The sequence below is a fragment of the Drosophila biarmipes genome, chromosome 3L (genome assembly GCF_025231255.1).
Source record: "Drosophila biarmipes strain raj3 chromosome 3L, RU_DBia_V1.1, whole genome shotgun sequence".
Classification (NCBI taxonomy): Eukaryota; Metazoa; Arthropoda; class Insecta; order Diptera; family Drosophilidae; genus Drosophila; species Drosophila biarmipes.
In genome coordinates this window covers 23,806,367-23,823,648 of record NC_066613.1, presented here as the reverse complement: position 1 = coordinate 23,823,648, position 17,282 = coordinate 23,806,367, and the positions used below count along the sequence as shown (strand labels likewise).

Sequence of the window (17,282 nt, the reverse complement as noted above, 5' to 3'; positions counted from 1 at the left end):
TTACTACTACTTGTTCCAGCTGCCGAGGAGGTGTCGATAGGCGTGCACCTCCTCCTCGCCGCTGTCGCGTCGACGCCTCCGGCGTCCTCCGCGCTGCTCCTGCTCCTGGTGGAGATGCGGACGAGCCTGAGCATGCTGCTGGCGGGGACTTCCGGCGGCGGCCACACTGCCCCGCCTCTTGTGGGCATCGAACATGTTGCGCGTCTTGTTAATCGGGTAGCGCATCTTGTTCTTCAGCCAGGTGGTGAAGGCACGCTCGTTGTCCTGCATCTTCTTCAGCTCCTGCTCATTGCGGTTGATGGTCTGCTCCATGGAGAAGCGCTGCTTCCGCCGCAGCTGCTGATCCCGCCGCTGGAGCTGCTGGGCCGTCAGTCCGTACTCGGACATGTAGCCCGTGTAGCGGGGTAACTTGCCCTGAAGCGAGTGGCGGTGCTCGCAGCAGATCTTGTAGTTCATCCGGACGGATGGCGATGTCGTAGAGGCAGCAGAGGATGGCGTGGGCGTGGGTTTGGCCCGTCGTCGAAAGCTAAAGCTGCGCGAGGCGAAGAAGTTCTTGGACGTGGCCTTGGGACACGTGGAGCAGGAGCCCTTGACCTCATCGGGCCCATCCCTCTTGTAGTAAATGCTCTGCTCGTTAAGCTCGAAGTCATCCGGAATATAGCTGGCTACGATGATGGACAGGTCGTCCTCCTCGTCGGCGGCGGTTTCGGCTGCAGCAGCCGCAGGAGCCGGCAGTGGTACTTCACTCTCTGCTCCCGTCAACATGTCGATGGTGGCCTGCTGCTTGGAATCTAACGTTTTGTACAGATTCTTGTAGGCGTCCCTTAACTTCATACGAGCCTCGTTCAGGGTGCGCTCCTCCTCCTCGCAATCGGACTCGGTTAGCAGATTGGTCAGGCTCTTCTGATCGGAGTCATCCTGGTCGAAGGTGCTCTGTCTCAGTTGGAAGGCGGGCGTGGAGGAATCCTTTGCGGGAGAGTCGTCATCCAGGTCAGCCTCATCCACGCCGGAGAAGTCGTCTTCTTCCTCATCCTCTATGCGAATGGTTTCTTGGACAGCAGGCTGTTGTGGTGGAGCCTCGCTGATGTCGGGAATTTCCTCGCATATCTCCTCCTCAACCTCCTCTGCTTCTGGTTCCTCCGCCGGAGGTGGTTCCTCTATCGTTTTGGACACTTCTGGAGCCGCTGCTGCTGGCTCCTCCTCTGCAATGGGCTTCAGCTTGAGCTGCGTCAACTGCTGCAGCAGCTCATCCGGCGGACTGGGACTCGGGTCCTTCTGCTGCTCTGTGGGCTCGTAATCCTCCAGATTGAGGGCGAACTTCACCTTGGTCACCTTGCCGTTGCCGTTCGAGGCCTCGTCATCCGGCGCGAAGAGCTCCTTGTTGGCCTCCTTGATCCTGTCCACAATGTTGTACTCGTTGACCGGCTTCAGGACTGCGGAGTAATCCATAAGTAGTGACATGCTGCTGGCCACTTACAGGTATCAACTTACAATACACCTCGCAGTCCTCGTCCGACTCCGGCTCGCGTTCGCCCATCTCTGCCAGCTGCGGGCACATCGATTGCCTTCGAGTGCCGGGATATTTTTAGAAGACCCTCCTTCTGCTTTTCGCACTGCGATTTACGACGACGGCGATTCACCAGCGGGAAACTTCGCCAAAACTTTCCATTTCGTGTCGAGCAGCTTTTCCGCACCCATCCAAGACTAATGAACTTGGATGTGCACTCCAGACATTAGCGGCTCCACTCCGCTCCCCTGCGGTTATGGCCTGCCATCCTGGTTTCAATGGCGCCCGTTGCCAGGCCACTGGGATGTCCCTTGTTTGATCGATGTCCGGTGACAAATTGTCTATCTGGCTGGGAAAGGTACCAGTCTTGGGTTACCCATGAAGGGTTCGAGCTGAAGTGTACCTTATTTATTCTAGTAATTATTATTTTAAAATTAAAATCAGCACGTAGATTCAATTTCTGCGGAAAGTCCACCATAATTCAAGGGGTACATTTAAGAAGATCCAAATTCTATCATAATTTATCTATAATATGACTGTATATCTTGAAAAAATATTCCCTATAGAGTTCTTACTGTAAGTAAAGTACTATCTATGCGAAAATATAAAAGAAATTATGTTAGATTGATAAATGGTAATGGAAAAGATAAGGTTTAGGTACGTAGTATCAATCTATGTACAAAGGTACATCATGTATATAGTTCAGGAGGTCTATGACTATGTATATGGTGATTATTTAAAAAAATATATTCCCTATATAGTTTTTACCTACCCATGCAAACATATAAAAGAACTTATGTTAGATTGATAAATGGTAATGGAACAGATAAGGCTTAGGGTGTGATGTACCTCGAGTAGATGGGGAAATGGTTCAGGTACAAGCCCCCAAGATATTATTCCACCCACCTCTGCCAGGGGCTGGGACCTTTGGAACCCTTGGGGAGGGGGCGAATCAACAAACACTGTTTGGCGTTTAATTTCCATGCACTTTATTCCGTTTCCACACTTACTTCGCTAAGCACATTTAAAGCTTAATCATCAACGGTCGAACCGAGGCGAAACAAATCGGTTCGGATCAAAATCGAGTCGTAACGAATCGAACGGAGTCGAGGCAGCAATCATTCGAATACAAGTCAAATAAGTCAGAGGCTACAAAAATAATCGATTCGGAGAGGCGCACAACACCAATATAATTAACCTATAGAGCCGTCGTTAACTTCGTATATTGAGCAAGTATCTCAAGTACCTATCCTATCCATTGCCGAAGTGATTGTTTCCAACATTCTCGTCATCTCAACTCATTTGCATTGCCCCTAAAGCAAGAGGAGTTTGGGATTGGTTAGGATGCGGAACTGGAGCTGGGCGACAGTGCGTTTCATGACTGCAGGACAAAGGCCAAGTGACCCATAATTGCGGGCTATCAGAAAACTAATAGAGCAGGGTCAGCTAGAGACGGAAATGCCATTGGGCTCATGAACAAATAGATCTTTAAGTGGGGCATCAGAAGGTTAATACGACTAACTAAGACTCTATAAAAAGTAGTGTAATCTCACAAAAGTCATAGCTTCCTCTTGAAATAATCATACCCCTAGCCTTGTTATCTTACAGCCCTGAAACGCACTGTGGCCTTGTTGGGGGTGAACCTGATAATGATTCTGATGCAGTTCAATGGGCATGCCGCAAAAGAAAGATACAATTTATCGCTCATTTTTAGCTGCGTAAAGAAACGAAATCAATTCCCAGAAGAGAGTGCTAAAAAAGTAATGAAATCAAAAGCAGAAGCGATAAATCACGTCAAATTGATAAAAATATAGGGGGTATTTTATCACAATCATATCATAGATAAGGAAAAAGTCGCCCCTAATAAAAAACAAACTCAGGTGTTCTAAATAATATGTTTAATTCGAATAAAAACCAACATTCAATGGGAAAATACATACAAAAGTCACAAAGTTAAATCTACAAATAAGGTTTTGTGTAAATTTTGGAAAAAAGAAGTCCTGTATTAGCCATAAATCGTATTTATGTGTTTTAAGTAATTTATTGTTTTTTTTTTCGTTTTTTATGGGGTTTTTCGTGTAATAATTATTTTCGTTTTAATACAACCATATTCAGCATTTCTTAAAAAAGAAATTATACGACATTAACAACTAAACGGCAGATGAGGTGTGTGATTGGTTTTCGGAAGTGTTGATGACTGTGAGAAGTAATTTCATTAGAGGACGGGGGCAAAGGTCAGCGGAAAAGAGACGCGTCATCACTGTATAGCTAAAAGAACGTATTGCAGTATCGGCGCATCGTCTTACATCACTAGTAGCTTGGTATTATCATGGTTCGATTAGGTTTCGAGTTTAAACGTAATCGTAATTCGACGTTGACTAAAGTCTAGATCTAGTTCTTTAAGGCGCATCCCTGGACAGACGCTCACTAATCATATACATAGATTCGTGGGTGTGTGGTTAATCTTTTTGTTTTCTGTTGAGTGTTGGTTTTGAAAATCGTAAAACATTTTCGTACGCCTGCCAGCGTTTTTGGTGCAATTAAATTTCAATAAATTACAATTACAATTATATATAGTATACATTATAACTCTAGCGCTTCCTCAACATGTTAGCATCATATACAAAGTCTTTCGTTTGTTTTTTCTCTTTTGTTTAAATAAATTTCGAGTGTACGTATGTATGTTTTGCACTTATTTGGGGTTTGGATCGGGCTATACAAAACACTTTACCGAGTACATAATAGAAAATATTGTAAAATATATAATCTATATATATTGCTAGATTTCAATTCGGGTTTTAAGAGGGGCGGGGCTCTTTGTCTAAACGAAATTTTTGCCGCTAAACACAAAAAGGACGTTACACAAACCGAGTTTCGGGTTAATTACGATTAGAAAATAGAAAATAAGTTGTTTATACACGTATAAACAAACACACAGATTTATATTTATAGATGGGGTTGGGGTCTCCGATCGCCCATCGCTATCCAGCCCTCTCCTGTCCTTGGACCAACCAGTTGAACTGCCCAGGTGTCCAGCTGCTTATGTGAACAGCGGCAGGTGGTAGAAGTCGAACCCTCGATACCCCTTGGCTGCCAGCCAGATGTACACGACGTGGTAGGCCCCGGGTATGAAGCAGATCAGTCCGGCCACGAAGAACACGACTCCCTGCGACGTGTTCTGCGGATCGGCGATGGCGAAGGTGCCCATCACAAAGAGGCCCGTGCCCACGACCAGCAGTGTGAAGGCGGCCAGCACGGTGCGCCAGTTCTCGCGCACTTTGGGATGCCGCCAGCAGTATGTGTTGGTCTCCTCCGTGGGCAGGTTGCCGTACTCCTGGATGAGCGAATCGCTGTCCCGGGAGGTTGTGTCCTCGGCATACTTGTTGTAGCCCCTGGGGAGAGGGAAGAGGATGGGCAGGCAGTTGAGAGGAAGAGCGTTTAAAGGCCTTGGGGTCTGTATAATTAAAGCCGGTTTTCAGCGCCGTTGGCTTGACCCACTTTTTTTCAAAAGGGTTTCTGCAGAAACTGCAGTTTCTGGTTTAAATCTTCTTCATGGCTAAATTGTAAGTTAATTGCTAGTGAACTGAATCTGAAGGTAGTTTATAATAGGATAAGGAAAATATAGCACATTTGTCAAAGGCAATTATACGTTTATGATTAATCAAAATGGACACTGAATCACCAGCCCATCAAGTTTTCAAAACAAATAATAAAAATACATATGCCTAAGCTTCTGATAATGATTTACGATGACCCAAGCTTAAGACAAAATGATCACATACTGTTTGAATAGACTAAACACCATACTAATGGTAATCAGACTTTATACCCTGTTTTCTGGCGGCTCAAAAGATGATCTTTCGTTGGTCTAGTGAATACCCTAATTATTTGGCTTCTTCCGAAACAGGTTTTGTGGTTTATCGCGGTAGTACGATGACTTTGCCAGATTTAGCGATATCTAGTCGCGTTAAAAGTCTAAATGCCTGTCAAATAATTGACTTGCGCTTAAGTCGGCTTGTTCGCTTTGTCAATTATTGGACTTTAGGACCCTTATCAACCATTCGGAGGGGTTATCGCGCGGTTGGATTGCCGCCAAAAGCGAGACGCAATCAATTTTGCGTTTACCACTCGGTTATATTGGCAAGAGAAGCCCGACAAGTGCAAACGGTTGGCTTGCTGGGCTCGCTAACTGGTTCCAGCTGACCGCAGGCGAAGGCCAGCTCCTCCTCCTCCGCCTCCGCCGTCTCCGTCACCACTAGATCCCCTCGAGAAGCAAGCCAGAAACCCTTATGACGAAATTTATGCGCAATGATTTTTACAATTGAATGCCAAATTAGGCTGGACGTCTGCATTTATAATCCCCATAATTACAAGTCGTTTCTGTGGCTGCGACACGCCATGCATGGCTAATGGAATGGCTGTGCCAGAAGGCATAGGTGGCGCAGACTGAGCTATCCATCACGCACGCGCCACTTGGGCCAACTTGTTCAGCTGCTTCCGGCGGGAATAGGGAAGTGGGCACCACCGCATCATAGAACACCAGATGCCCAGCTGTATGCGGTGTGTATTATGAACACAAAGGCACAATAACAATAACCGGAATCGCAGAGCTCCTTGTTTGGCACAAAGCTGGGAAAATGGTGCCACTAATCGGCGGTGTGCCCACGCAGGCAGACCGAAGACCTGTTTCCAGCCGATCTGCGCCCACTCACTTGGGATCCTGAATCCGTATGGAGACGTCTTCGGTGGAGCGACCTTGCTTGCCGCCCCTCATGGGCGTGGATATCACGGTGGAGCCATAGACGCGTATCGCCTCGTCGGTCTCCTCCTCGAAGGCGTCGTGTATGGAGAAGCCCCTGGCCCCGTTGTTGTACATGCTTGCTGGCTGGGATTTCGGTTTGGAGTCCCTGTGCGCTCGTTCTCGTTCCCCTTCCCCTGCTTTTCCTGCTGCCCGTTGTTTAATAATAAACGAGACTGCGATCGAGATTCAGATTCGGATACGGGCTGCCAACGTTGGCTCCGAAATACGGCCGAGATCGGGGTAAATGCGGCTCGGACTTAGTGCTGCCCCGCCTGCATGGTCGCGCACTCCGTGCTCGCAGTGTTTTGCACTCGTTTTCGCTGCCCGTAATCGTTGCAAAAGTGTTTTTCTTCTCACATAAAACGCGACACAAAAGACAAATTTCTCAGATTGCAGTGTGACCGTTTAGCGGGGGTGGCTAAATGCCTTGCGGGGGTGGCACGCAGGCCGTTCGCAGTAATTACCATAATAGGCTGTTCAGACATCGTCTCTTTTTACTTCATTCGCACTGCTCCGAATTTTCAATCGATAAAATTAGAAATAAATTCTGGTAAATGCTAAAAATTAGGCAATGATATTTTAAGAAAGCTAGCACAATTCTAGTCATTTAATACTTCTGCTAACAATAGCAAACCAATTAGGCACTCATTTTAAAAGGTTTTATATTATTCTACATATTTTTACTCCCAGAATTATTCGTACTCTGCCTTCGTTTTTAAAAATTTGTTCGGTGTAATTAAAAAACAAAAAACATTTGAGTTCAATTTCAAACCAAACATATCGAAAGCGTCTGCTTATAAATTTATCGATACTTGCAAGAATCGACTCCTCCAACTCACTCCTTGTAAATACCGAAAAATACCAAGCAACCAAAAAGACAGGCACACCTGCACGCACCTCAAAAATATTTTGATGAAATTCTGACCCTTTGCCGTAAATTGTGAAATACAGAGTCCTCCAAGATGTCGCGCCACAGGATAGTGCGCACCATGGACTACAACGATGAGTACGACGGGTACGACGACATCTACGGCCACTCGGTGGAGGACGACCACCTCAGCATCTCGCCCACGGATGCCCAGCAGTGGCTCTACGATCGTGCCCGTGGCCAGCAGAGCATCTCGGCGTTCATCAGCAAGAACAAGGACATCCAGGAGGAGGAGGACGACGAGGACGAGGATGCCGCCTTCGAGAAGGCGCGCCGCGACTCCGAAAGCTTCCAGATGCCTCAGCTGGATGAGATCGAGCAGGCCAAGCTGAGCTCCTGCGTGGACGAGGTGCGCAGCGTAGTGGGCGACGCCGTCTCCGAGCGCCGCATCGTGGAGACCTCCATGAAGTTCGACTACGACATGCAAAAGATCCTCGACGAGATCCTAAACGAAGAGACTGCCAAGAAGTCGTCGGCCAAGCCCGCTGCAAATCGGATCAAGGTACCCGCTGCTCCAGCTCCTGCTCCGGCTCCAGTGCTGCCCAAGTCGGCCAGCAAAACGGCGCCCACGCCGCCGCCCAAGATCAGCCTTAAGGAGCCGCGCCGAGGCTTCGAAATACCCTCGCCGAAGGTGCCCTCATCGCCCTCGGTCTCGGGCAGGAACACTCCCGTCGACATTGGTGGCGACGACATCTCTCGCAACTCGGCCTCCCTCTTCAAGGTCTCCAAGGAGCAGGCCCTGCGCAATGCCCGTCAGCTGTACGAGAAGGAGCGAGCCGACCAGAAGAGCCACATTCACATGATCGTCATTGGACATGTGGACGCCGGGAAGAGCACACTGATGGGCCATCTACTCTACGACACCGGGAACGTCTCGCAGCGCGTGATGCACAAGCACGAGCAGGAGTCCAAGAAGCTGGGCAAGCAGAGCTTCATGTACGCCTGGGTGCTGGACGAGACGGGCGAGGAGCGCGCCCGCGGCATCACCATGGACGTGGGCCAGTCGCGCATCGAGACCAAGACAAAGATCGTCACACTGCTAGATGCTCCGGGACACAAGGACTTTATTCCGAACATGATATCCGGTGCCACGCAGGCGGATGTGGCTCTCCTGGTTGTGGATGCCACCAGAGGCGAGTTTGAATCCGGCTTCGAGCTTGGCGGGCAGACCAGGGAACATGCCATCCTCGTGCGATCCCTTGGGGTTAACCAGCTGGGCGTGATCATCAACAAACTGGACACGGTCGGCTGGTCGCAGGAGCGCTTCACGGAGATTGTGACCAAGCTAAAGTCCTTCCTCAAGCAGGCGGGCTTCAAGGAATCCGATGTGAGTTTCACGCCCTGCTCCGGACTGACCGGCGAGAATCTCACCAAGAAGGCCCAGGAATCCGCCCTGACCAGCTGGTACAGTGGTCCGCATCTGCTGGACGTCATAGAGAACTTTAAGATCCCCGAAAGAGCCATCGACAGACCGCTGCGCATGTCTGTCTCAGATATTTACAAGGGCACTGGCTCCGGATTCTGCATTTCGGGTCGAGTGGAAACCGGAGTGCTGTGCCTGAACGACAAAGTTCTGGTGGGCGCCAGCCGGGAGCAGGCGCAGGTCAAGTCCCTGGCCATGAACGACTTCCCACAGACAAGTGTTTTCGCCGGCGACCAGGTCTCCGTCACCCTGCCCGCCCTGGACATTAACAACGTGACTGTGGGCTGCATCATCTGCGATCCCCAGACGCCCATTCCCGTGACCACGCGATTCCAGGCCCGCGTCATCGTGTTCAACGTCAAGGTGCCCATTACCATGGGTTTCCCCGTGCTGCTGCACCACCAATCCCTGATAGAGCCCGCCGTGGTCAGCAAGCTGACCGCCTCGATCCACAAGAGCACCGGCGAGGTGGTCAAGAAGAAGCCACGCTGCCTGGGCAACAACTCGTGCGCCCTTGTGGAATTGGAGACCAGCAGACCCATCTGCATCGAGCGGTATGCCGACTTCAAGGAGCTGGGACGTGTGATGCTGCGGGTGGCGGGCGTCACCATCGCCGCTGGGATGGTCACCAAGATCCGCTAGGGGGCAACGACCGTGCTGAATTTTGTACGAAATTTTAGTTAGATATTACCTTTTGTTGTTTTGCTAAATATACATAGTTTATATGAATTGATTAAATCGCAACCGACGTTGAAGCAGTGGAATTGACACGGAAATTACAGACTTATTATTATACGGGTACCATGAAAAGGGATTCTGAAAAGTATCTGAGTATATTTATCATAAAATGAATAATTTCAAATTGCTTAATTATAAATAGGCAAGAAATATTTGACTCATTAAAAAAACATTTCATGGAAATCAAAATTATTTTTTAGAATTTTGAATAATTTGGCATAAAACGATTAAAATATTTTTTCTATTTTACTCTGCTAATAATTTTTTTAAGTAGTATTCATATGAATCATATATGTATGCATATCTAAAATGGAAACTTTTAAAGATTCGGCTTACTAACTAACATTCTACACGATTCATAAAGTTGATTCAGCAAGTTGTCACTATTAAAATATTTCATATAGTCTTCTGTCGACTAAAACCAGAATCATTTTTTAATAGTTATTAAAATGAATGCTATGAATTTGTTGGAAATAACAATAATAGTTCAGTAACTGAAATTATTTAAATGCCTCATTTTTATATTTTTATTTTATCGAATGTTCGCTGTACCTTTATTTGCACTTCCTTGTCCTTGAGGCTGTCAAACTATCCAAATCATATCCAAAACATAAAGGAAAATTGATTTTAGTTTAGTACAATATTCTGAATATGCCTGGGATGATTGTAATCTTTTAAAAACCCAATTATTGTTTTTTTTTTAAATGATTAGTAATTTTCAAACATCCATCTCTAAACTATCGGCTGACATCGATAGCAACCATTGTTCTCACGTTATCGGCGCTTTGCCAGCCCTAGTCTGTGAGTGTTCGCTGTTCGCTTTGGGCGAAAAAATAAAGAACTAGAGTAATACAGGCGTTTTGAATAAAAAGTAAAGCGATTCGCGAGCGGCGACAGGTGAAGCGGTCCCGAGGAAAGCGCATTTAGCGGCAGCGAGTGGAAAACACAGGTAAAACTCCGCCCAGAGTTGCCCTGCCGCCCGACATGCGGGTGCATTTGCGTGGTCAAGTGTTGCATTCGTCCCTATCTGAGGTACACACACACGCTCCGCGTCCGCACAAGGCGTGTGTGTGACACAAAAGTGCATTTTAATTGAGAACGCAGTGATACGAAAGGGAATTTGCCGTTTAAGGCGTTGCAGTGAAGCGCTGCGCCCGCTGCGACGGCCTGGCAACTCTGCAAATGAATCATAAGAGCGAGAACGAGAGCTAGAGAGAGAGTTGCGAAGAAGAAAAGAGGGAGTGCAGTCAGTTCTCAGCATACCAAAAAAAGAAGCAAAACCAAAAAGCACTCGCAGCGAATTTAGAGTTAATCAGTGTCTAAAGAACCGCCTTTCTTTTCTACACCCCCTTACAGTGCGCCCGCGGTAGCAGTGACGGCGGTCCCGAACGTACAGTGAAACCAGGAGATTTCCGCTCAAAAAAGCAACAATTGAACGCACGCAACTCGGCGGAAGGAGCGAGCGAGAGAGGGAGAGCCACAAACACCAGCACACGCTCACACTCCCACACACAGACACTCACTCACACTCACGTACACGGCACAAAGGTTATCAACAGCAAAAGCAACAGCAACAACAACAACAAACAACAACTTACTTTAAATATAAAAAACATATATTAACTAAAATCGAAAAAAAGCAACTGAGAAACAAACAGCAACCGACAAGCAATCGCCGAACAACGCCTACAAAACTAGTGATTTTCGAGGGAGAACCGAGCAAGAACCTAGAACGTATAACCCACCTACCTTGTCTACCTGCATTTCGGGTCTCTTCCCTAGAATTTAGCACAAATCGAGTTATATATACGTAGAGGATATCGCAGCCAGGCAGCCAGTTAGCCAGCCAAGATGCGTGAGTACAAAATCGTGGTCCTGGGAAGCGGCGGCGTGGGAAAATCGGCGCTGACGGTCCAGTTTGTTCAGTGCATCTTCGTGGAGAAGTACGATCCCACCATCGAGGACAGTTACAGGAAGCAGGTGGAGGTGGACGGGCAGCAGTGCATGCTGGAGATCCTGGACACGGCGGGCACGGAGCAGTTCACCGCCATGCGGGATCTGTACATGAAGAACGGCCAGGGCTTCGTGTTGGTCTACTCGATTACGGCGCAATCCACGTTCAACGATCTGCAGGACCTGCGAGAGCAGATCCTGCGAGTCAAGGACACGGACGATGTGCCCATGGTACTGGTGGGCAACAAGTGCGACCTCGAGGAGGAGCGCGTCGTCGGCAAGGAGCTGGGCAAGAACCTGGCCACCCAGTTCAACTGCGCCTTCATGGAGACCTCAGCCAAAGCCAAAGTGAATGTGAACGATATTTTCTACGACCTGGTCCGGCAGATCAACAAGAAGTCGCCCGAGAAGAAACAGAAGAAGCCGAAAAAGTCCCTATGTGTTCTGCTATAAGACTTCCAAACAAAAGATAACAAAATCCGTAAAAAGATACAAAAAAATAAAAAACAGAGAGCAGGAGAAAAAGGATATATAGAGGAGGGAGGAGCAAAGGTATAAGCGCAAAGTAAAGATTTTCAATTTCTTTTCGTTCTCGTTTCGTTTTCGGATCCGATGGCAATTGTCGAAAAGTTGAAATAACCAATCTACTATATATATACAAAGCAAAACAACAAAACTTAAACTGACAAATGTTTTTAACTGTTTCAAGTTTTTGTAATTATTACCATTTACTACTATTATGATTGTACTATTTTTCGCTGATTAACCATTAATGCATATGGGGAATTATTATATATATATCTACATATTTAAATATATTTGTCGTTCGTTTTGGAGCCGTTTTTTAAATTATGCAACAAGTGAAACATTCGTAAACTAAAACATTCGTATTTATTGATTCTTTTCGATTGTACTCAACACAACTAAAACTACTTATACACGAGAGAACCCAACCAACAACAAATATATCCTAAAATAGAACCGAAAACCACATTCAAAACAAGAAAACCCAAAATCAAATTAAGCTAAACTAAATTGTACGCCTAAAAGATAACAAATTCCACGAAAGAAATGAGCAAATAAATCGAGAAGGGAATGAATCATGAATAAGGAACATATTTTATAAAAATATTGTATGCAAATGATGTCAAAATGTTGCAAACAACCAGAGTAATGAGCCCATTTAGAAATTAGTTTAAAACAAATTTACACGTAATTGTTTAGCATGATCAATTGCATTCAAAAACTTCAAAAACACTCCCACACACATACCAGCCACATCCCACACACACACACTCACACTCACAGCCACACTCCCACACACACTGACACATTTCCGGCAAGCTCTCAGAGAGCGAAAAAGCTAGGAGGAAGCGGAAATGAGAGGGATTGCCATGGCTCACTTCCGCTTCCTGGTAAAATCAAGAACAACATCAACATCAAGCACAGAGACAGCCACAAATTCTAGTATATTTAATACTTAAGGAACGGTTTAACACAAAAACTGTCGTGTCAATCCCAAAATGAAAGGAAACCTAAAAACGAAGTAATTTACAAATATTTCATAATAAACATTGCATAAACTTCGCGTACGAGTAGCAACCAATATGCCCTTAAATCAAAGTCTAAACACAGCCAACCAACATTAAAACTAAATAAAAGTAAAGACCTAAGCCCAAGCGTATATATTAAATATATGATAAAGATACAAATCATTTTTGAACATAATAAACAAAACCAACCGTTACAATAACATAATGTAATAATGAGCGTGTGAAAAATGTAATTGAAAAACCATTTTTTCGAACTTGTTATCCTACTGGCCGCGCTTCTCGGGTCCCCTCTGCGCTTCTGATCTCAGAGTCCTGGTCGTCCCGAGTTCGCGGCGCAGTAGGTCAACAGGGTCGATCATCTTTTAATTATTAATAAATGTATTATGTTTATAAAAAATTAAAAAGGAAATGCAAAAACAAAATAAAAATTAAATAAATTCATTTGGAGAGTATGTTTTTTGGAACACAGCTGAAAAAAAGGGTTTTTTCCGTACAGCAAAACCTTATCAACAGTTAGTGGATGAATTCCTTTAGAAGGCTGATATTACCAAGAATTTGGAACCAGAATCCAATGGTCATACCCCACGATAACACAATTTTGTGTACGAGTTTTGAAATATCTGTATTTGATACTTGGAATAGTTATATAAGTTTGTTATTCAAATATTTATACATATACAATTACAATCAAATAGCCGCTCTTTATAATTATAATAATTCGCTAGTTTTTAGCACGCATATGAATCCACTGTAAGATCTGCGATAGGACCGATTCAGAGTTAAGTTGGGGGGCGTAGGTGTAGTAAACTGCATTGTATCCACAGCTGATATGGTATGCAGGTTCCGAGAGATCGCGGGCCCTGGATATACAATTATAATTCATGCATTTTTCGTAGAAGTTGGCAAAGCTCTGGCCAGCAGTTAAAATGTAGAAAGTGGAAGTTAGACAGGGATTACGTGGTAGTTTCGATTTCGATTACTGTACAATAAGTGGCTCGAGTTCCGCTCTATGACTAGGTTTTGGGCTAAGCAAAGTGCTCTACTTGGGACTCGCCTCCGATTCCTGGTGTTCAGTGTGATGCTTGGTTAATTAACACTTTCTATAATCAGTCGAACGAGTGTGTGAGTGTGGCTCTCTAGCAAACGCGGCTCAAAAGAGGCCGCCATCAGTTTCGATTACAAATAATGGATAAGAACTTAACTACGCTAATTTGGCAACAACGAAAGGGTAAACAAAACGCATACGAACATATAATGGGGGGGAATATTGCACGTAGGTGGGGTAAAAATTGCACTTAAGGTTAAAACTAGGGTAATACCATCGCATCTTTGTGTTGAGATTGACTGGTTGATAGGAGATTTCGTTCTTGCCCGGAGATTACTGGGTTCGGGGTTTCGGTTTCTGGTTTCTGTTTGTGGGGAGAGATTACTAGCGCACGTGATCGTCACGTTATGGCCGATGAGATAAGATAACCGAACGTTCCGCTTCACTTGCGCAGCTGCAGTTGTCCCTGCTGCTGGCTGGACTGCTGCTGATTGGCCTGATCCCGCTGCTGGCTGCTGTGGTGGTGATCCTCGTCGTCGCTGGGCTCCTCGCGCAGCGGCAGCGAGTCTATCTGCTTGGCGGTGGTCACCTTCTTGTTGCGCTGCCAGGTGAAGACCCGGGCCATCTGCAGGAACTTCTTGCGCGACATCTTGCCCATGTTCTTGAGCCGCTCCTGGAAGGGGGCGTCGTCCTCGCCCTTGGCCTTGCCGTTCTGCTCCTTCTCGAGGGCGTTCATGAAGTCCTGGTTCCAGCGCAGTTGGTTCATGAATTCCTCGTTCTGCAACATCAGGGCGAACTGTTCGTCGGGAAGCTCGAAGTCCTGCTGCCCGGGGGCGGGCGTAATCCGCAGAAAGCCGGCCGGCAGTGGCCCCAGAATGGGCGGATTCCAGCGACGACTGCGCTTGGTGGGCGTGTTGTTCTGGCTGCTGGCCGATCCCAGGGGTCGTTGCTTGGGCGAGGCGCCCGTGTTCTGGTGGTTCGGCGAGGCACCAGCCGTCTGCAGCAGGCCACTGGGAGCCCCAACAGCTCCAGCAACCGCCCCTGCAGCCGCTCCCGGTGCAACGCCGTCCGTGGTGTCCACCAGCTGCAGGTCTTTGGCCGAGTCGTTCAGGTTGATGAGGCTCTGCTGGGGCGAGACATTAGCATCCAGTTCATTGCGCAGTTTCTCGTTCTGCGTTCGTTAGTGGGTTAGTACATTCTATAGACGTTAGTATACACAGGCTGGTATACCTGCATCGCCACACTCACCTGGTTGTCAATCGACATGGCCAGCAGGGCGTCGATGGTCTGGTCCACGGCCCCCAGGTTCGCCCGCAGGATGGCCTCGATCACCTCGCGGTCGATGTCCGGGAACATCTTCTTGAAGTCGGTCATGGCCTGCGAGAATTCCAGCTGCAGCGTCGACATGATAATTCTTATTTTTATTTGATTTTTGACAGAGTGCAGAGTGACCAGACTCCGTAAGTGGCATAACACCAAGCGCTTGCAGTCGGAAACAGTGGGTTTCCACTAGAGCGTCTTCGAATCAAAGTATTGCATACTTTTGTGTGTCTTTAAAAGTTATTTAAAAGTATGATTAAAAAAGTGTAATTATTCAATAATCTGGTCCCTGAACGAAGAAATTTGGCTTACATAAAAAAAGGAGTAGATTTTTTAACAACGGTTTATGTCCAAACAAATAAAAAATTATTTAAATAGTATGTGGTATTTGTAAGGGCTCCAATAGCTATGTAAGTAATTTCATCAAAAATTGAAACTTTCAGCGTAAGTGTACAATGTGTAGTGTGGAAATAATGTCTAAAGTCGATGACTTCAATTAATTTAAATTTTTTTATGACAGTGCTGAAAAGCGGCTAGGCCCAGCTTTGGCGGCAATTCAAACTGGATTTAGGCAACTGCGTCAATAAAGTGCATGGGTTTGTGTTTGATTAAAAAATCAGCCGTCGTAGTCAGATGACTCAGTGACCATCCCACGACCATATCAGTGGTCTGATGAAAGTCACGTGATGTCCTCAACTAAACTGCTCCTGATAATTGTGTAGCACGTGCACTCACTTTGTTCCGGCACGAAGTGTCGATTCCGCCGGTCGCGTTTTAATAAGTGTCAATTAGCACTGATATGATTGCCTTTCGATGCGCTATCAGCGATTGGCGGTTCCAAAAAAAAAAACGCTTATCAATATCAGACAGAAGAGTGATGAGTCCAACTCCCCCGCCGGATTTGGGGGTGATGTAAGCATAAAATTCAATTTAATCACATGGTCTGCGCAAGGATCCGATATTCTCGGATCAGACTAGAGGTTTCGAAAGTCATAATAATCTAATTATAGACTAGGCTAGACTAGAACTAATTGCCGTCTACTGAGACTTTGTTCGATACGCAGTATAATTAGGAAATGACTTGGGGGAGATTCTGTATAAGCGAAATATAATCTAAATAATACGTAGAAATTTAAATTCAAAGACCTCTGTGCCACGACACCCCCAATTAACTTGGGTCTCTGTGTGACTTAATCCCGGGCCGGTATTGCGTCACTTTTTTGGTCTTTTTAGGAACCAGATTTGCCGTGATACGCGGATGATTAAGTAAGCATAAGAGATAAGATCGGGCTTGGTTATCTCTGCGTGGGACATGTGTAAATTTCCATGCTATTTTTGTATGAACTCTGTTAGCTGCGAATTTATTTTTATCCCACTTGCTTGCTCAACAATCCGTGTTGATGTCTTAGATTTGGATTTCCGACAGGTTCACCCTACGGTGAATTATATTTACAAGTACCCATTTCTTGTTGATGTCCCATTTAAAATACTTTATTTAGATTTGTGACAGGCTCTATTTACAGGCAGCCATGATGTGTAAGGAACTCGGATCATGTGATGATTGCCGTTGAGTTCCATGAGTTTGCAAAAGCGTTGGGAATTTCAGCATTCGCTTTTTGAAAACTGCAAATCGACATTGACCCCATTAACTTTTGAAATATTCCAGCTAATTAATGTCGAGCTTAATGGCCTACAGTGAAAAGTAGTGGTTCATGTGGGAACTTTTTGGAAAGCTCAGCCTAGTATTATCATCTCAAAACTTAGACTTTTTAAAGCCTTGGTTAGATCACCTTGGAGAAGTAGCGGCACGAGTCAATGAACCAATCGAGGGTGTAAACCCAAAGATAGTGAAGTACTTTGGGTTCAGAGATCGGAACGGAACATAATTCAAGTGATTTAATTTGCTGACATAAGCGCACCTATATGACCCATCCCCAGCGCTGTAGCGCAGCCCCTGCTAACTATATAGCGCGCTGATCATAAATCTTGGCTTTATCGGTCGATTTGTCAAAAG

The 17,282-nt window shown here is 46.0% G+C and overlaps 5 protein-coding genes across 7 annotated transcripts; 2 read left to right on the top strand and 3 right to left on the bottom strand.

Annotated features, from left to right (window-relative positions):
* Window positions 1-6: 6 nt before the first annotated feature.
* Window positions 7-1,818, bottom strand: LOC108035378 (uncharacterized). Its single transcript, XM_017110984.3, has 2 exons — window positions 1,492-1,818; window positions 7-1,433 (listed from the first exon to the last, which is right to left on the bottom strand). Exons 1-2 carry the CDS (start codon window positions 1,556-1,558, stop codon window positions 7-9), a joined length of 1,494 nt encoding a protein of 497 aa, XP_016966473.1. The 5' UTR covers window positions 1,559-1,818.
* A 1,570-nt stretch (window positions 1,819-3,388) lies between these two features.
* Window positions 3,389-6,714, bottom strand: LOC108035431 (transmembrane protein 134). The gene is made up of 2 exons (XM_017111063.3): window positions 6,220-6,714; window positions 3,389-4,899 (listed from the first exon to the last, which is right to left on the bottom strand). The coding sequence occupies exons 1-2, from the start codon at window positions 6,381-6,383 to the stop codon at window positions 4,548-4,550; spliced, it is 516 nt and encodes a 171-aa protein (XP_016966552.1). The 5' UTR covers window positions 6,384-6,714; the 3' UTR covers window positions 3,389-4,547.
* A 132-nt stretch (window positions 6,715-6,846) lies between these two features.
* LOC108035552 (protein HBS1) lies at window positions 6,847-9,435 on the top strand. Its single transcript, XM_017111221.3, has one exon. It carries the CDS (start codon window positions 7,271-7,273, stop codon window positions 9,299-9,301), a length of 2,031 nt encoding a protein of 676 aa, XP_016966710.1. The 5' UTR covers window positions 6,847-7,270; the 3' UTR covers window positions 9,302-9,435.
* A 740-nt stretch (window positions 9,436-10,175) lies between these two features.
* On the top strand, window positions 10,176-13,344 carry LOC108035429 (ras-related protein Rap1). The gene is made up of 2 exons (XM_017111060.3): window positions 10,176-10,346; window positions 10,754-13,344. Exon 2 carries the CDS (start codon window positions 11,249-11,251, stop codon window positions 11,801-11,803), a length of 555 nt encoding a protein of 184 aa, XP_016966549.1. The 5' UTR covers window positions 10,176-10,346; window positions 10,754-11,248; the 3' UTR covers window positions 11,804-13,344.
* Window positions 13,345-13,499: 155 nt separating this feature from the next.
* On the bottom strand, window positions 13,500-15,408 carry LOC108035638 (CUE domain-containing protein 1). Of its 3 annotated transcripts, none has more exons than XM_017111341.3 (2): window positions 15,197-15,408; window positions 13,500-15,119 (listed from the first exon to the last, which is right to left on the bottom strand). In XM_017111341.3, the coding sequence occupies exons 1-2, from the start codon at window positions 15,353-15,355 to the stop codon at window positions 14,391-14,393; spliced, it is 888 nt and encodes a 295-aa protein (XP_016966830.1). In that variant the 5' UTR covers window positions 15,356-15,408; the 3' UTR covers window positions 13,500-14,390. The 3 variants fall into 3 exon arrangements, with proteins under 3 accessions (XP_016966830.1, XP_016966831.1, XP_016966832.1); XM_017111342.3 differs by having other exon boundaries at window positions 13,500-15,074; XM_017111343.3 differs by having other exon boundaries at window positions 13,500-15,071; window positions 15,197-15,407.
* Between the last annotated feature and the right edge of the window lie 1,874 nt (window positions 15,409-17,282).